This window comes from Fundulus heteroclitus, chromosome 11 (assembly GCF_011125445.2).
Source record: "Fundulus heteroclitus isolate FHET01 chromosome 11, MU-UCD_Fhet_4.1, whole genome shotgun sequence".
In the NCBI taxonomy this organism is placed as follows: Eukaryota; Metazoa; Chordata; class Actinopteri; order Cyprinodontiformes; family Fundulidae; genus Fundulus; species Fundulus heteroclitus.
In genome coordinates this window covers 33,318,768-33,337,763 of record NC_046371.1, presented here as the reverse complement: position 1 = coordinate 33,337,763, position 18,996 = coordinate 33,318,768, and the positions used below count along the sequence as shown (strand labels likewise).

The 18,996-nt window shown below is 42.1% G+C and overlaps 1 protein-coding gene across 2 annotated transcripts in view; it reads left to right on the top strand.

The window, feature by feature from the left end:
* atp2a3 (ATPase sarcoplasmic/endoplasmic reticulum Ca2+ transporting 3) overlaps nt 1-15,297 on the top strand; it is a 79,575-nt gene extending 64,278 nt beyond the window's left edge. The window contains exons 12-22 of one of the 2 annotated variants that reach the window (XM_012856859.3): nt 3,282-3,398; nt 3,885-4,103; nt 6,099-6,434; nt 7,032-7,252; nt 7,336-7,538; nt 9,149-9,234; nt 9,355-9,488; nt 10,329-10,446; nt 11,768-11,885; nt 12,023-12,053; nt 12,164-15,297. In XM_012856859.3, coding sequence (XP_012712313.2) covers nt 3,282-3,398; nt 3,885-4,103; nt 6,099-6,434; nt 7,032-7,252; nt 7,336-7,538; nt 9,149-9,234; nt 9,355-9,488; nt 10,329-10,446; nt 11,768-11,885; nt 12,023-12,027 — 1,557 coding nt within the window. In that variant the 3' untranslated portion in view covers nt 12,028-12,053; nt 12,164-15,297. The remainder of the gene's footprint in view (nt 1-3,281; nt 3,399-3,884; nt 4,104-6,098; nt 6,435-7,031; nt 7,253-7,335; nt 7,539-9,148; nt 9,235-9,354; nt 9,489-10,328; nt 10,447-11,767; nt 11,886-12,022; nt 12,054-12,163) is intronic. The other variant, XM_012856861.3, reaches the window with a different exon arrangement.
* Nucleotides 15,298-18,996: the final 3,699 nt, after the last annotated feature.

The window sequence follows — 18,996 nt, the reverse complement described above, 5'->3', positions numbered from 1 at the left end:
TTGTATTGTGAAACTGGTATTTTTTACTGAAGGTTATCATACAGTGACAATCTGCTACAGGCCCGTGCCTGGTCAAATTTCAAGCTGGGTTTGCCAGGACTTACACTCCGAGGAAGATTGGCAACTGTCTGCATTGTTTCTCCTGTTATTCCTGATGGGTTTTCATGTTTCACTGCAAACCCTTTGTACATCAGAGCTAGGATAGATTAGCTGTAGTGTGATAATAAATAGGGGTGTAACAATACATTGATTTAATGATTAGTGGCTTTATTTTGAAATTCAGGCATGAGACTATAGTGAAGAGGGATCTATTATTATTTTTATTAGTGTTTAAAATTTAGACGAATGCTGTTTTTGATATATATGTCTGATGCCTATAAGAGCTTAGATATGAAATGGTCAAATCATGTTTGGCCAAACCAGGCATAAGTCTTTAAAACACTTATTTTTGTGCACACCTTTGGCTGAAAACGTGTTTTTCCCTCTCCGTTTTTTTTATGTGAGTTGATATCTATTTAAATAATAGTGTTAGATGGGCAAATGGTATCGTATCATACTGATTGCATTGATCGGAAATCGCAACAGACTTTGTGATATTGGCAAATATATTATCCAAGCAAATCAATATAACATTGTATCGTGATAAAGCTGGTGATTTACACCCCCAATAATAAACCAAGACAATTCTACTGTATTTCACTTCTGGTTTCTTTAGCTTTTAATGTTCCTGCTACGACTGTGACAATCGTAGACAGGATGACAGCTGTTGAACCCTTCCCATGTGCAGATCTGGGTATTCCTCCTCGCTATTCATTCTATAATCTACAGAAACAACAGTTTTCTGCCACAGCTGGAATATAGGCTGCAGGCTTTACGTTGCTCATCGTAAATATGCAAGTGAGGCTGTAATTACTTGGCTTCTCACACTGAGCTATGCCCACTTAAGTGGGCATAATGACCAGGTGTGCCCCCCTCTTCCGCATATTTGTGTCAAATCATGCTTCACGTTTAGGTATTGTTTAACCTTGGGACAGTAATATGAAGTCAGTAGGTCAGTTTTCTGGCGGGTTTTTTCTCTTGGTCTCACACAGAACACAGTTGTCATTTGACACATGTTTGACTTCAGGGTGTGAGCTGGTGATCGTTTGCTTATGTCTTAAAGCAAATCTCCCATAAGAATATCTCCCAGCTGCTTTCATGCTAGGTTAAATGTGTTTGGCATAAGACTGAGCTGAAAAGTTAAACATGCAGGATCTTTAATAATACTCAGAGCCCTGGTGGGTGAATGATTAACAGACTGATGAGCTGGTGTTGCCGTGGCAAGCAGCTTTTTATCCCCCGCAGTTTGGGGCAGCTTCACTCCTGTGTCAATAGAGGCCCAGATGATGTCACCGCCAGGACCCCAGTGATCGACAAACGACTTAAGGTTTCTAATGAGAAGAGTCTGCTTAGTAAAGTCAGAATATTAGGGGCGTGTGTTTTTCATTTGTAATCTCTAGACAAACCTGCTGCAGATGCTTCGGGCATCGAAGGATTAATCTGAGCAATGTCTTGATAAATGTGCTGAAACCTTTTTTTTAGGTTTCTGTGCAGGAAACATAGAAATTGGTCTGCATTATGTTCCGACAAACATCCCATTATTCTATTTAAAAGGGAAAGCAGCAGGTTACATGATCCAGTTCAAGTTCATCAACTGCAGTTCTCCAGCTGGACACTGTGTCCTTCATTATCCAATCAATCAGCTCATTAAAACAGGTTCTTAACTAGAAGGACCTCTACTGGTTGAAAGGGGCAATACATTAAGTGCAGAGCAATGCCTTGCAAAATGATTCATATCTCTTTCATAGCCCTTTTCATGTTGCAATTATACATTTTATTTATTGAGATTTAATTTCAACAAGGAAATTAAATCTTTGATTTTTCTTATGGAAGAATCTGTAACTTTTGATATTTTTTGGGTTTTTTTAGCTTCTCTGAGACAATATTTTATAGATCCACACGTTGCTGCTGATTCAGCTGCATATTTCTTTGGGGGAAGGGGGCATCTCTACCAGCTTTCCACATCTACAGGCTTGGACAAATTACTGCAACCAGCAAATTTCTAATTATACCACAGATCCTATAATGTTTTTAGGTCTGGACTCTGAATTGGATATTAGAACCCATGAATATGATTTGACCTAAACCCCACAGCATGACGCTGCCACCACAATGTTTCATTCTGGGATTGGTGTGCCCAGGGTGATGTTTTAGTTATACATTATTTTGAATGTGAGCCTTTACGATCAAATTTGATCTTGTGAGACCAGAGCACCTTTCCCCACATGTCTGCTGTGCCTCTTATGTGCCTTGTGGCAAACTGCAAACAACACTTCTTTGTTTCTTTCTTTGAACAATTACTTTCTTCTTGCCACTCTTTCATAAAGGCCAGCTGAGAGGAGTGCACACACGACTAACACCTTTCCTGTCAGCTGAATAGTGCACCCGAGCTGCAGAGTTGCACAGCTCCTCCAGAGTTACCATTGTCCTCTTGGCTATTTCTTTAAGTAATGCTTACTCTTCCACCCTTTCGGTTTAGAGGGATCTGCGTGTTTTGGTAGGTTAGCAGTTTCAGATGATGGGTTGAACAGTGCTCTGTGAAACATTTAAAGCTAAAGAAAATATTGCTTTCTAATCTAAAACTACTAATGCTATCACAATTCGGCTTTAACTATTCTTAGAATAAACTACACACCGACTCTTGTTTCCTAATAAGGCTTCAGGAGGCAAAGTTTGTACTAATTTCCATATAGGGGTGTAAAGGAGCTGAATTCAAATGCATGCCACACTTTCCAGATGTTTGCTATTCAATAACGCTGTATTATTTTTATCGTACTTCACAGTTAATCCCTATTGTTTATTGGTACGTCACATAAAAACTTTTGAGGCTGTGATGAGGGCTTTGAAAGACACACTATGTGAGGAAAAGGGCAGATAGCAACATGGTCTGCAGTTTATTAGCTCTCGACTTCAGTGTCAGCCTGATTCCACCTGTCCTCTCTAATCATCACATGGAGCAGACAGCAGACAGACATGAAGACTGAGGGGTTTGAGTGTCACTTCCAGATCCCTATCCTTCAGCTGACAGTAGCTCAGCCTAAGCTCTCAGACACCCACAAGCTGCTAACCTGGCTGATCCTCATAGCTACTTGGCTCAGCCTCTGCCTTCCAGTCCCTTTATTTTTCTTCTTCTTTTGTGTTGTTTGACTTTTCTCCATCCTTTTGTTTTTTTTTCCCATTAGGTAATCAGGCAGCTGATGAAGAAGGAGTTCACGCTGGAGTTTTCCCGTGACCGCAAGTCCATGTCCGTCTATTGCACTTCGGTCAAAGCTGGAGCCCAGAGCAAGATGTTTGTTAAGGTATGAATATATGACGACCTCTGTGACAGACGCATCCACAGTACAGATGTTCTCAGACATGATTAGATTCTACAGATTTTGTTTCAGACTCGCCACAATTGTTCACTCTGGTAAAAATAAATAAATAAATTCTTAAAGAAAGTAAAGTCCCTGATTCTATTCAGTGTTCTTTCAAAATGATTTTGTCTCCAGTCGTGTAAAGAAATAATAAAAATGTTACTTGAAGCAAAGCAGATTCTTTTTTTCTGTAGTTTTATACATGGCTGAGGTCTGTTATGATTGAATAGCAACAAAAAGCTGAGGAAAATCAAATTTTCTTACAAAAAAGCCCAAAATTAAAGTGTGATGAAGTGAAAGAGAACAAATTTGAAATTATGACAAAGGATCCGAAGGCTTATGTAGTGCTGATGGTATACAGCCTCCATTAGGACTTTCCCCTCACAACGTCCCCGGGTTTTGTTGAATGTATGTTTTTCCTCCTCACAGGGTGCTCCTGAAAGCGTGATGGAGAGGTGTGAGTACCTGCGAGTTGGAACGACAAAGGTAGCGATGACGCCAGCCCTGCGTGAGCAGCTGATGTGTAAGATCAGGGAGTGGGGCACAGGCACGGACACCCTCCGCTGCCTCGCTCTGGCCACCCACGACACCCCGCCACGCAAAGAGGACATGGACCTGGAGAACTCCACCAAGTTTGCTCAATATGAGGTACATGTGGGAGATTAGCTTGCGGGTCACATGTTGTTCAAACAGGTCTATATTTTGCTGTGATCTGCTTTAATCAGAGTGGGTCACATTATTAATCTTATTCTTAAAAGGGCTTACTTTACAGTTGGAGATGATTAGGAATGGGGCAGTTCTCAAATGACGTCACATTTTTCCCGAGACAGCTGGTTTCCTGGCTGATCGGATAGGAAGAGTGCAAATTACATTGGCAACAACCGGAATACTAATCTTTTAGGAAGGTGACGACGTCCCAGGAGCTTAATTTCAACCTGCTACAATGGAGAAACCCAGCATAGAACAACTGAAACGTTGGCTGAAATGTAGAGGGCTTAAAATGAGCAGATAGACTGTAGTATTAGTAGAAAGGTGGGAAAGGCTGTCTTCTCTTCTCTCACAGTGGATCAAACCCATGGAAGAAACCCACTGAATGCACATACAATTACAGCAAAGACTAAGAAACAAATATATGTATTATTACAGGCATATGTTTTAATTTATTGTAGAACTCATTCTAGAAAGTAGAATTCATCCTGCTGTAGTCAGACATTCATATCCCGTCTCCTCTTCACACACACACACACACCCCTCCGCAGTCGCACACAAACAAGATCACTGTGAGAGAGACAATCTACTTGATTCATGAAAAGAAGTGGAAAACCAGCAACAAAACCACCACACGCCGCTTCCAATTGTCACAAATGCACGTATTTAGCTGGTAGTTATACACACCAGGACTTTTACTGCTCCTACAATTGTTGCCGGGGGGTTGTTTTGGGGTTGAGCCTTACTCTGTTGCGGTGCAGCGCAGTAACCAGAAAAAGGCGTTCTGTTGGAAAAATGTTAAGCCCAAAAAAGCGACTGCACATTCAGAAACGACCCCAAGAAACCGCATCTGCCAGATTGTGAAAGTTGCAAGTGACTTTAGAGGAAAAATAAGCCCAAAGTTGTTGATAATAAGCGGACTATATGCAACACTGAAGCTCAGCCTTCATGGATTGTATGTAGTTTTAAAGTCACTAAGAAAAAGCCAAATAAATGTCGCCTACCTGCACAGATGCTGCTGTCGCTGGTTTCAGGTTTAAACGTTCAAGTGTTGGCTCCAGGAAATATAGATTACAGATTCCACAGTAAACTCCTCTCGGTTACAAGCGTGTATCCAACACTGACATTTCTCTGCAATCCTCCGGGGTTTTGGAAAATCAATGGAGAAATAAAAACTCCCTCCATATGATCATGATCACCATAAAGCTAGTCACTCCAGCAGATACCAACACAGCAGCCGTGTTTTTATCTGGCCATATTATTGTCTGTCGAGGCGATATTCAGGACAGATCTGTTCACTATTTAACTCAAACAAGTAAACTTTTAAGCGTTACTGCTCTGCTTGTACGACCACAAGATGGCCGCGTCGCATGCATCTAAATTTAGTAATTTGACGTCATTTGAGGAATGCCCTGTATAGTAGACAGGCTGAATCCAGGAGAACATGCTGGTGATGCTGTATCCAGAAATAAAGCTAATATGTGCCCCCTTGTTAGCATGCTATAAGCAAGCTATTGCTGTTTAGTTGCTGTTTGCTTCAGAGTATTTTAGGCTAGCTGCTTTACATGCTAGCAGCCCCTCGTGATCAGGTCAGTTGTTGGGTTTAACTCAGTCAGGTTTAATTTAAAACTGGCACGAGACTCCAGGTTTGTTGCGTGGTCTGGAAATGCCTGGAATTTCAGGATTTAAGTATTTTGTCTAGAAAACTATGACAAAGATAACAAAATATTGTTCTCATTTAATAAAATATCTCCGTCCATCCATAATTTTTCCTTTCTTCCCTCCATTTGTTTGCACCCATCCATTTGTTTTCTGCCCTTCCATCCATCTTTTTTTCCTTCCATCTTTTTATCATCCATCCATCATTTTTCCTTTCTTCCCTCCATTGGTTTCCATCCATCCATCCTCCAACCTTCTCTCTTTGCCGCCTTTCAGATGGGGCTGACCTTCGTGGGCTGCGTGGGCATGCTGGACCCGCCCAGGAAGGAGGTGATCGGCTCGGTGAAGCTGTGCAACGAGGCCGGCATCAGAGTCATCATGATCACAGGAGACAACAAAGGAACAGCTGTAGCCATCTGCAGACGCATCGGCATCTTTGGAGAGGAGGAGGATGTAATGGGGAAGGCTTACACGGGTCGCGAGTTTGACGACCTCACGACGGAGCAGCAGAGAGAAGCGGTGAAACGTGCCCGATGCTTTGCCCGCGTTGAGCCAGCGCACAAGTCCAAAATAGTTGGATACCTGCAGTCATTTGACGAGATCACTGCCATGGTGAGACGTTAACTCTCTGTACAGCTCTCTAGTATAGATTTCCACTTTTCCCCAGCAGAATTTCCCACAGATCTACAGATTACACTCTATATGTTACACAGCTTTAATAGAGGAGTGTATCTTCTCCCCCATGCGTCTGTTGGCTGTGTAACTAGCATTTGAATGGAGAAGGAGAAGAGGCCAGTGAGGCATGCCATGTTTCAGGTCTCTCTGAGGCTGCTCTCTCAGACTGTGCTATCAATAGCTGTCATTCGCCCGACTGCTTCCTAGCTGACGTGTGTCTCAGAAGACAGGCCGATCCACAGGGGAGGCAGCGAGGCAACAATATCCCCACTTGGCTGTCAGATGTTCTCCAGCACTCGCATAAATCCAGAACTGCTTTCAGGGCCCTGCCACCACTGATGGATATGTACCCAGCCCAGGTTTTAATGAATCCTGTTTTGAGTTTAAACAAGCCGGGGCCGTTCACTGTTTGAATGCAAGATGCCTTACAGCGCTGATTAAGGAGCTTGTAAACAGCTTCAGTATCCCCGCTTCAAAAGTTGATCTGAGCTGTTATTATTTGATAATTTATGGATTATGTTCTAACTCGATCAGACAGGAGACGGCGTGAACGACGCCCCGGCCCTGAAGAAGGCAGAGATCGGCATCGCCATGGGCTCCGGGACTGCGGTGGCCAAGTCGGCGTCTGAGATGGTGCTGTCCGATGACAACTTCTCCACCATCGTGGCTGCTGTGGAGGAAGGCAGAGCCATCTACAACAACATGAAGCAGTTCATTAGATACCTCATCTCCTCCAACGTGGGAGAAGTCGTGTGGTGAGGAAGAGACCTGGACCTCCACAGGCTGCTGTCTCCATCTCTGTCCTCGGCTGATTTTCCTTCTCTCTGCCTCTCCACAGTATCTTCCTGACGGCCATCCTGGGTCTCCCCGAAGCGCTGATTCCAGTCCAGCTGCTGTGGGTTAATCTGGTGACTGATGGGCTTCCTGCCACCGCCCTGGGCTTTAACCCCCCAGACTTGGACATCATGGACAAACCGCCCCGCAACCCTAAGGAGCCGCTCATCTCTGGCTGGCTCTTCTTCCGATACCTTGCCATTGGAGGTAGGACAAAGTCTGAGATGGTGACAAATTGATTAAATGTTAATGATTACACATGAGTTCATTCTAAATTGTCCCTATGATTTATTAATTCAGTGCCTTGCAGAAATATTCAGCTCCCCTATGCAACAGACCAAGACCGTATAGGATTGTGAAGTGGACTGAAAAGGATACATGGTTTTCACTATTTTTTTAACTAATCCTGCAGCTATGATGTGCATTTATATTCATCCCCTTGAGTCAATACTCTGGAGAACCACCTTTCACTCACTGTTCCTCAAAGCTGCGCACGTGCGCAATCGTGCACTGCATCTGGATTCAGCGCGCAAAACTAATCAGCAGCAGAATATAAAATCCAAGCTGAACTGTAAACAAAATAATAATTAACCAAGTTATTTTGTACCATTTTGCAATTCTGGTGAGATGGTGTTCCACGGTCTCACTCTGTCCCACTCTGTGTGTGTCAGGTGATTATTGGAGCGCACCACTGATCGACGGACGGGGCAGACGCCTTTATAGTTGGGCAGGTGGCGTCTTTGTTACTCCTGCTGCATGTCAGCCGTTTGTGTGGCTGTGTTTTTGGAATCTGCTTATCTGAGATCGTAAATGCCGTTTTTCAACCAATTTAGTGGTTGTTGTTTTTTTTTTGTTTTTTGGTTGGTTGGTTTTTGAGCGCTACGCCTGCTGTTTGTTCCTGGAGAGCTTTTGCTCCGCTAGCATTATCAGCTGCAATTGGAGTCCTTTGCAGTGCGGCTTCTGCTGGTTTCTGACCAGCCTTCACAGCCTGATGGTAGTGAGCTAAATTGTATCCACAGCTGCCCTAGATCAGAAAGTTCTAAAATCTAAAAGAAAGATCTAAAATAAAGTATTGCCGTAATTTGATTATTTTAGTAAGCCATGTAGCTTGTTGTAATCTCAGGTTTAGGACAGGTGTAATGTAGCCTTGGTGTGCACGTGTGATGTTGATCACTGTGGTCCAATGAATGCTCAGACACATGACAAATTTGGGGGAACTTTGCCTTCACTGCAGTGATTTGCGCGGAACACCTTCTTCCTAAACTTTTAGTAATGTTGCTCTTCTTCTGTAAAGACCACATTTGCTGAATTGACATTTTTTCCAATTAAGTCCAGATTGGATTGGGGTCGCGGAATAAACGTTGTCCTGTCAACAGATTCTCCCACTTGAACTGTGGATCCATGTGGCTCTTGGCTGCATCCACGATTAAAGCTGTCTTTCCCTTTAGGCAACTGAATGTTATTAAGTGGTATCAGATTGATTGGCTCTGAGTCCAGAACCATGCACATTTTTCAGATGTGAAAAATTCTCCATACAATGTGTCCTTTTCCTTCATTTCAGATTACTCACTTTTTTGTTTTTGTTTTGGTCTTTCACATAAAATCCCAATAAAGCGTATTTAGGTTTGTGGCTGTTACGTGACAAAATGGGAAAAAAAATCTTTCAGCGGTAAATATGCTTTGCAAGGCACTGCATAGAGTAAAATGTGCACATCAACATCCAATTTCTTGGAAAATCAGGAATGTACTTGTTTTTATTTATTTTTTGTTGATCTTTTTACACTCAAAATTATATTTTGATTTAATGTTGCCTTTAGGATATGTAGGCTTTGGAACAGTGAGCGCAGCCACATGGTGGTACCTGTTTGATGAAGCGGGTCCACAGGTGTCCTTCTACCAGCTGGTGAGCTCAATCTGTACATGTAGTGTTTTGCCTGTTGGAGCAAATGCCTGGCCTCAGTACCTGCAACTCAGAAGTTGCAGGTATAATAAATAAATCCTTTCTCTCTCTCCCCACATACAGCGACACTTCATGCAGTGCACAGAAGACAACCCTATGTTCCAGGGTATAGACTGTGACGTGTTTGAATCCCGCTACCCCACAACCATGGCACTATCGGTTCTGGTCACCATCGAAATGTTTAATGCCCTCAACAGGTCAGCAGTCCTCTGATGTCGAGTCCGTGGAGATGGGCCTTGAATGTCAAGGCTGTCAGATTTTTATTAAAGGGATCAGGCACTGTCATCCAGCCCGACACCAAGCCCTTTGAAGGAGAAATTGAGTTACTGTGTGTGAATAACAGCAGGAAACATCGCTGACAGCTCTTTACCAAGAAAGACTTAAAGTTGCTACATTCATAGTTTCTGATTAGAGGAATAACTGTCTGCAGTTAATTTAAGAAGTAGATTAAATTGTTCTTAGGAGGTAGGACTGTGCATTAGATTAGGTTTATATTTCAATTTTGATTGCTGCTCCAAGGAAGTACAATCTTACAAAGCACCAGATATTGTGACAGTCGTATAATATAACACTTTTTTTGCAGAAAAGGCATGGCTGCATTATAAAACATAGAATTCTGAAAAATGTGTGTGGTATTTAAAGAGAAAATGTGACATTAATGAAGTCTAATTTCAAACTCAATCAGGCCAATACCAATGTTGATGCCGACATATCCTGGAGCCCTAAACGTAACTTGATTATAATCGAGCAGCACTATAATAGAGGTAAAAAATTAAAGGAACTGGTACAAACAGTAAGCTCTCACTGCTTTCTGCCAGGAGTCCTCTTTAGGAAAGCTGACTTGTGGTCAGCAAAGCTAATATCTCAGCTTTGCATACTGTGCATGTCATTTTTAAGACAGATTTCATCCAGAGCGAGGCATTTTCCTGGCTGATTGCCATTTTAAGTTTTCTTTGAGGTCTATGCTGCCAAATGTAATTTTGCCAATTTTTGTATCTTTATTTTCTCCTAACCTGTTGGAACATCTCTTTTGACAGTTTATCTGAGAACCAGTCCCTCGTCAGAATGCCTCCCTGGGTCAATATTTGGCTGCTGGGAGCCATCATCCTATCCCTCTCCCTTCACTTCCTGATCCTGTATGTGGAGCCTCTGCCGGTAAGTACTCAGGACATCTGTTCAAGTAAAGTTTCCGACCCTAAGCAGTAAGCAAACTAGGAATTTATGGAAACCTCTCTGGTGTAATATAACAAACTTAATTCTAAAATTATAATTATAATCCTAAAAATACAAAAAGAAGTTGAGATATTAACTCGTACATTGAGTTTGATCTTTTTTGCAGACAAAGAAAAACACAAAAAATTTAAATATTGTCAACCAGCTACAATAAATCTATTATTGATTCATGCAGCATCTCAAGCCTGGAATGTGTTTTAAAAGAAATCCCACAGAATTTTTAAGTCCAGGAATTCTGGTGGAATCTCTGGACCTGTGATCAGATGGTTCCACATGAAGAACCTTGCTCATAGCTAGAAACCCATGAGCAAGGGATTAATTATGGAACAATCAGGGCTTTTCCTAGAGATTTGATTTGCTATTTCTAATTTAGACAATATTTTTTGTTTATCTTCCAAGGAAGGTACATTTAAAAGAACAAATATTAATGGTGTTAGAAATGTGAAATAAATAACGTATAAAACGATCCCATATTTACGCACCAAAAGCATACATCTCAATTAGAATATGATCATACTGGGAATTTTCCAATAATTCAGTTTAATAAAGGAAGCTTGTATATTACAAACTTTCATTAGAGCAATGATTCAGGTGTTTGTCTGTTAATTTGGTTGATTATTGTTTACAGCTAATGAAAACCATTTTTAGTTTCTCAGAAAAATCACTAATATATCTATTAATTAGTGAAGCTGTCGCTTCATGCTTCCTCAGTATGAGGGATTGCTGCAAAGTCATAAACAATGCAGACAACTCTCCCTGTGACTCTACGCTTCTCCAGGAGTGAATGCTGCTTGTCGGGACTTAGATGCAATCAACTGGTTCCCTTAGATAGGAATTTTTTACCAATCTGTATAATCTGATTGAATTTGACTTTGTAAAGTGCCTTGAGATGACATGTTTCATGAATTGGTGCTATATAAATAAAATTTTATTGAATTGAATTTAAAAAATTTATTCGGATTATATGACCATGCATTAATAGAATAATTTACCTTTTGACAACATTCTAGTTTATCAAGATTCAGCTGTACATCCTCAACTGTTTGTGTGCTTTTATTATGTTTATTTCTAAAATAAGTTCAGCCATGTACATTCTGCTTGTTGGTGGGTTTGTAGACTGAGAAGACTGGGAGGTATTGGCTGAGATGCGCACAGTTTGCTGAAACCCACCTAGTGCCCTAACTTTTTCTGATTGGGTACCGCATTACCACGTATTTCTGAATGGGTTTTCTTTGCCCCTCAGCTGATCTTCCAGGTGACCCCTTTGCGCTGGCCCCAGTGGATCGTGGTCCTAAAGATTTCCATCCCAGTCATCCTCCTGGATGAGGCACTGAAATATGTTTCCAGGAACCATTTAGAAGGTAGGTTAGGTTTTTTGAATAAGGAACTTACGTTGGTTAAAGCTGGTTTAATTCTGTTCCCTTTTTTTAACGTTAAAACGCTTCATTCATCCACTGATCTTTTTTCCGCTCCTTCTTTCTCCTGCTTTCTGTATCAGCATAAATGTTTGTCTCACCTCCCGTGAAAAGGTACCGCAGCCTTTTTCCTGCCTTTTTTCTTATCTGCTTTAGAACCGGGCTAATATAGGCGGCGTACTGCGTTCTCTAAACCACGTTTCTTTTTGTGTTGTTCCCGGCAGATGACGAGGAGAAGAAATATCGGCGGCGATGGCAGCTGAACTAAGACCTCTCCCTCGTCGCATTCGCATAGTTAGACACACACAACAGCTACACTCTTCCCTTTATGAGCTAGGAACCTTTTCTCTCCCCTGGCCCTCGTTCCCATCCCCTGCATGTCCAACATGGCACCACTAAAAACGAGCAAGACTTAGAGAGAGGAGAGCGTGTTTGTGTTCCTGCGAGCATGGCTTAGTACCAGCCTGTGAGTGTGTTTGTGTGTGTGGGGGGGGGCTGGGGGGGGGCTGTGTGTGCCTGAGTGTGTGCTTGCAGATGCACGACTTTGTTTTAGATGCGAGGGCAAGAGACGGCTGCAGAAAATAAGAGAGGATAAAACAGCCTCGGGCTTCTTAAAATGTTCATTTGCTCTTTTTAAGTGTACAGTACAAACATAGTGGTGCAGAAAATGGACTTCAGGGAGGGAAGGGGTTTGAGAATGGGGGGTGTATGGGGCGAGGGGTTGCTTGTAGTTTAACACAGAGGCTGAAAGAGAGGCGGAGAAGAGACTGTAAACATAAAAGAGAAAGCAATGTTACAGAGGATGAGAAGAGGTGGACCTGGAGGCAGAGTGTGCTGGGAGAGTCACCGTATTCACGTCCCAGAGCCGCTGCCGCCACCCACATGGCTGCAGGAGCACCGTCTCACCAGAACAACTTCCGCTGCGTCTTCGCCATTTGTGTTTGCAATTCCTCCTAGCAAACTCTTCTGAGGGTTACCCTCCTTTGAGATCTCTCTCTCTCTCTCTCTCTCTCTCTCTCTTTCCTGCACCCTGTTTGAGGAGGCAGGTTTGGGCCTCAGTTTGTGGCTGTGTTTTTTTTTTTTGTTTGTTTTTTGGATGGGGGGGGGGGTCGGGGTAAAGGTGTGAATAGCTTTAATGCTGCTTGGCTGCTTCTATCAGCTCTTGATTCGAGGAGCTGAGGTCAGCTGGCACACTGAGCCAAACTGAAACGGAATAAACATGATCCCCTGCAAAGCAAATGACTTCATCCAGGCGCTGTATCCTGTCATAGAACTTTTCAGTAGTGGTTACCAAATTGACCCTCCTACATGAACTTTAAGAGACAGGATGAAAAAAAGTAGCAAACGGCAGCACGTCAGTAGAACCTGCTGCTCCCATTTAGCACATCTAGCCTCCACTACCCATAAGCTTTAGTTAAAGCTGGAGACGAACTGATCAGAGTATTGTGGCCGATAAAGCTTTGAGCGCCTTCTAAACCCCCTGCATCACCAAGGTAAAGATGCGGTCCTAATAGATGTGTCTCCAGCAACTTTTAATAAGTGAGTAAATGTCCACCGGCCTGTTTGCCCTGGGTTGTGCCTCCTGTGTGCTGCTTCCTCAGCTCCTCGCGCTCTCTCAGCGCTTATGCGGCTTACTTGCTGATTGCTAAAATGACTAGGCAATGTATTTGACTGAATGAACCCATTGGGATCTGAATGTGTGTTTTAATTTGCAGTTTTCTGGGGGACCCTGGTGCTCTGTGGGGTGGGGGTGAGGGGCGGTCAAAGAATTATTTTGGTTACTTGGGGGTGGGGGGGGGGGTTGCTTTCATGTTTTAAGGGTAGGACGCACAAAGAAAACTAAAATGTCAGTCAGGTGCTGGTTTAAAACCCTGTCGGTCGCCCCTCCGCTTTGATCAAAGAGAACTTCTGGATAGAAATGTAACGAATGGATAAAAATATGTTCTTTTCTTGGTTATGACTTGAACATTTTTGGAAAATCTTACTATCTGAGATCTTTGGTGGTATTAACAGCCTGACATGGGGGTGACTGTCTGTGAGGAATTCTCTCTTGTTTAACTAAAGTGATGTGGGTGGAGCAGACGCAGTGTGTAGCTCCTCCTCCTCCTCCTGCTGTTGCTTCCTGACCTGGTTGCCATTAGTAGGACTCATCTTCCCAGTGAGACTTTAGAATCTGAGGGAATCCCCATTCTGAGACACCAGTCTGTTCCTCGCTCTGCATCTACTTTGTCGCTCGACAAAGTAGATGGAGTTAATTTATTGTTATAATTAACTCCAGGGATGTGAACATCCAAGATGTTTCCAGCTTCTGGTGTTCTCCATGGATCACCCTTAGAAACATGTAATCGGAAATCAGCTTTGTGCAGAAGAGGGCAAAGCAAACTTAATAATGACGCATAAGGGGAAAGAAAAGTGAGGCTGGATTAATCCTCTCATTTCTTAAAAAATGCCACCTTGCTTCACCCTTAGAATAATGCTCCTCCGGCCTTACCAGGGGACCACCCTTTAACCGCCGCCCCACCCAATTCCCTAGGTCTCTGTAACATTCTGGCACTCCTGCCGTCAGGCATTATAGGTCTGTATAGCCTTGTTATTTACTACTGAATCCTCAATTATGTACAGGTGAGAAGAATAAGATCGCATGGAACCTTGTTACTGTAATAATAACCTATACAGTATGTAATATTTAATTTTTTTCTCATCTTACATCATAATTAGAGCAGGCTGACTTGCAAGGAAACAGTTTTTTGTTTTTACATCTTTGTTGAGCACATGGCTAAGAATCTGTCTTTTTCTCTTTTTTTCTCTTGTGTGCATTCAATATAAGGTCATTTCCTATCGGTTTTTGTTTGGATTTTACAGTTGCTGTTTTTTTTCTTTTTGTCTTTACTGTAGAGAAAAACAATATGAACTTCAGATAGAGAAGAGTAGTGCTTCTGTTAGTGGCAATGACGTGGATTGTTTCAGCGAGGGCTATCTGGTGTGGGAGGCTCAGCAAGCAGCTCGTGAGCTGTGTCTGGTTTACACTGAGCAGTGACGAAGTCCTGACGTTTTATGACAGTACGTTGTTGGTGAGAAACCGCAGGCTCTGGAGACCCACGGCAGTCCTTTCAGGTGGGGAACCGGTTGCGCAACTTGTTCTGGAAAACTATGGCTGCCGTCAGTCAAAGCGTGGGAACTCCCTGCCTGTCAGATTACGCACGGAGAGGACAGGGCGAGACGTCTCCAGAGCCTGGCTTCCACCTCCAAGAAATAAAAAGGATTCTCTGTGTTGCCTTGTTAATATTGATTGTGGACACATAATTTTATAAACAACAGATGTGGAAATAAAGATTATTTATCTTGTTATTTATCCAGAGTTTGTGTTCTTTGTTGTGTCTAACTGTATATACTTCTTCGATGTTGTAAATTGGAAAGGAGCGGCAGCACGACTGGAGCAGACGTGTTACGGGCAGGTGCTGGAGCATCTGATGGTTGATAGCAGGATGAAACCAAAAAAAGAAAGGAATGCTCTGTACAGGGTGCAGATATTACTGTACCAGGAAGCGCTGAGCAACTGATTAGGATGTGCAGATGTCAGAGTGGCCTCATGCAAATCTGAACACGGATACCATTTAAACTCACTCTGCTGGTCTAGAAAGACTGTCGGTTGCTCTGGGAACTGCCTGAAGACTGTCTCTCCACCACGTACAGATGGATTTTATTGGGATTTTGACCAGTAGATCCACAGGAAGCGCTGCATTATTCTAAAGTGGAGGGAGAACGTAGCTGTTATTGAAGGGGTATTGGATTAAAAAAAATCTTAAATTTGTATCCACCTCCAAAATAAGGAGCAACATATCAACGGCTTCTTTGGTCTGACACATTGCATTTCCTGGGGATTTTAAAGTAAAATACAGGTTTATGTTTCTAATGTGACAGCAAGTTAAAAAGCTAAAGGTGCATAGGCACGTTAATTGACTTTTTAAAATGTATGTCAGTGGCTCACTTTGGTTGCATACAAAGTTTTTATGAAAGATTATCACGTCCTGCTGACGTATTAGTTGTTACTTTATGCTTTGTTTTTGCTCAGTTTGTTAGTAAATAAAGCTTTTTTGGTTTACTTACGATATTAATGGAAGTACCTATTGCGCATGTGCAGCAGGGGTTAAAACAAGGAAGCAGCTAATGGCTATTAGCATCTCCGAGCAAAACAATGAAGAAAGGTCCAAGAGCCAGTGAAAGACTCCAAAAAAAGTGATTCCAAGAGGGAAAAGACTGGAATGTCGCTGGGAATACAGTATGACCATTGGTGTTCACTAAAGTAGAAGCTAAACCTGCCGAGGCTAAGATGTGACCGCAGAGTTGATTGACGTGAGTAAATGTTCTGATATGAAGCTCTTAAGTTTTTGTAGATTGGGTTATTTAATAACGGTTAGTCATCGATCACGGTAAGTTGCCTTTTTATTGTGAAGCATTCCAGAGGCTCAGGCTCAGTCTAGCATTATTTACAATTGATTTATAAATTAAGCAAACTGGCATTATGACACTTCTGCAATACTGCCACTAGATGTCGCCATGTCTTTATATTTCTTAATCGTGCCCGAGAGCAAATTATTTTTTGGTTCATGGACGACTATCAAAACACTATCAAGATGGAGGCTTGGTGTAATAACCTCGTTTTTTTTATGATCAAATGGTTTTTGGTCTTTTATAAGCATTTTACATGGCTATATATGTTATGAATATTATTGGATAGCACTATATTCCCAGGGGTGCTTGTACTAGGTCTATTAGCACACCCATTACTGCTCCACAGTGGAAAATGTAACCAAATATCTTTGAGCCTTTAAATTATTGTTCAGGAATAAATTTACTGCCGTATATAAAGCAGACTTGCTGTGTAGACAAACTAGCAGAAGGTTACGAAAAGCAACGGCCTGCATTTGTTTTCTAAAACATGAATTTCCCCCTTTGCTATTAATGAACTAGTTTTTTTTATCTTATTCAAGTATGCTGATATTTCATATCTTCATAGCTGAAGGTGCAAATGAGTGTTCTCTTACCGGTGCTGCAATTATTGTCTTTCCTGGAAGTAATTTCTCCCTCACATCTGTGTGAAACATATCCAACAGTTGTTTGTTTCTATTCAGAATATGCACTTGGTTTAAAACGCTCCCTTCAGTGGCAGGAAGGGGAAGCTGAGGATCAAACCACCAACCCCTGGCTGATGAACAACCTGGAGTTCATCATTTCATTTCAGTGATCTGAACAGATCAGCGTTTAGCACAATATATGGGTTCAGTTCTGTTGATGGGGACTTATTTCCATGCTGCTCATTTCCCCTCTTCAGTAGTTGGAATATGTGATCCTGAGCTGCTCTTTCCCTTCTAAGCCACAGCAGCCTTAAGAAAAAAAACATCATCTGTGCTTCTTTATTTTTAAATAGAAAGTTGAAACTTTAATGACATGAAAATTGATCAAGTATTGAATAATTAGGAAGGTACTTAAGATCAAAAGCATGATTTATTATTTTTTTCTAGTTATTTTCTATAGTTTGTTGTGCAACTGAGTAATGTAAAGCTGTGTTCAACATAATAGTATGTTTATAAAAAAAAGTAAACATAAGTCAAAAGTTTGCTCTGTTTCTCTGTAAATCAGTCAAGCTGGTTTTGGGGAAATCCTTACACCTCTGTGGTGCACGTCTCTTTCAGCAGTGGGATTTTGTGGGGGCTTCTTCCTGATTGCTTCACATCTTACACCCCTTCTTATCACCCTGGAACGGATCAGGTTTGAATCTTCGCTCCTTTGCTCATCCTGTAAATTGCTTGAATAGTATATTTTTCTGTTTCTTTAACATCGTTCTTGTTTTTTTATATATCTTAAAGCATTTGAGACAACGCTTTAACATTTTATTGAAAGTACACTGGACCAATTTTCTCTGATCCTCAGAGAGGAATGCACTACAATCAACATGTAAAACATTTGCTGCCTTTAGCAAGGCCACCTGTTTGAAACCAGTTTTTTCTACAGAATAACATCACAGACAGATCTCCACACTGCTGTTATTTTGGATTAATCCCTCTCAATGATTCAATTACGCCAAATCAGCAGCATGCAGGTCATGTCTGCTGCATCTGGAGGTTTTCTGTTACTCCACTACACCTACTACTAAATAAGTTGCCAATGTAGAAATGTAATTTGCACCACAAACACAGAGACTGATCTGGTTGGTGGTGTTGGACTGCTATGTTGGATCCAGCTGTTCATGAAGTCAGGACACAAGGGAAGTTATTATCCACTTTTTTAACATCAGATTTGAGTGACCACTGGTCTGAGAGGTGGACTGGGTTGAATTGAAGAATGAGCGGCTGTCTGTCTCCACGTTTTCACCTCATCGCCGGACCAACTTTAAAGAGAAAGGTGGCAGGGGACTGGAGCTGCTCTGAAATAAACTAGAGTAGTAACTGGTAGAAAATGAATAATGTAGTTTTGTTACTTTACTGGAGGCATAAAGGTGAATAAATTAATAAAAATCTTCAAAAACAAACAAGAAAGGGAAATCCAAGTTTTTGCTCATCATTAAAAAAAAATCATACTTTCTGTGTGAGAGAAAAGCAAAGAATCTCTGGACACAGTTTCAGGTTGCTGTAACTGCTGTGGCGCACTGAATGGAGAGAGAAAAATCAAACTGAACCTCAGTGCTGGTGTTCGTCCAGCAGAGGGAGATGTTGAACCACAGTCCCCAACCCCACGCCCCCACCTGTGAAGGCTCACAGTGACTGCTGCTGTCAGCACGTTCAATATATAATTCTAACACATATTGAACATACTGATTGAATATGATTATTCTCAGAAAGCTGTGCTGACAGAGCCCCAGCACTGTCCTGCAGTAACAATACGAACAGCAGGGGGCAGCTGAACCATCTCTGTAATCGGCTGCTGGGGCTTCTTGACATCTTGATGAAATCCTGTGACACCCTCATACAGGTGTCTGACAACCAATTGCCGCATGGTTAACGCTGTGTCTGGATCCCACATGAGAGAGTGACGCGTGGTTATGCCCTCCCCAGAGGAG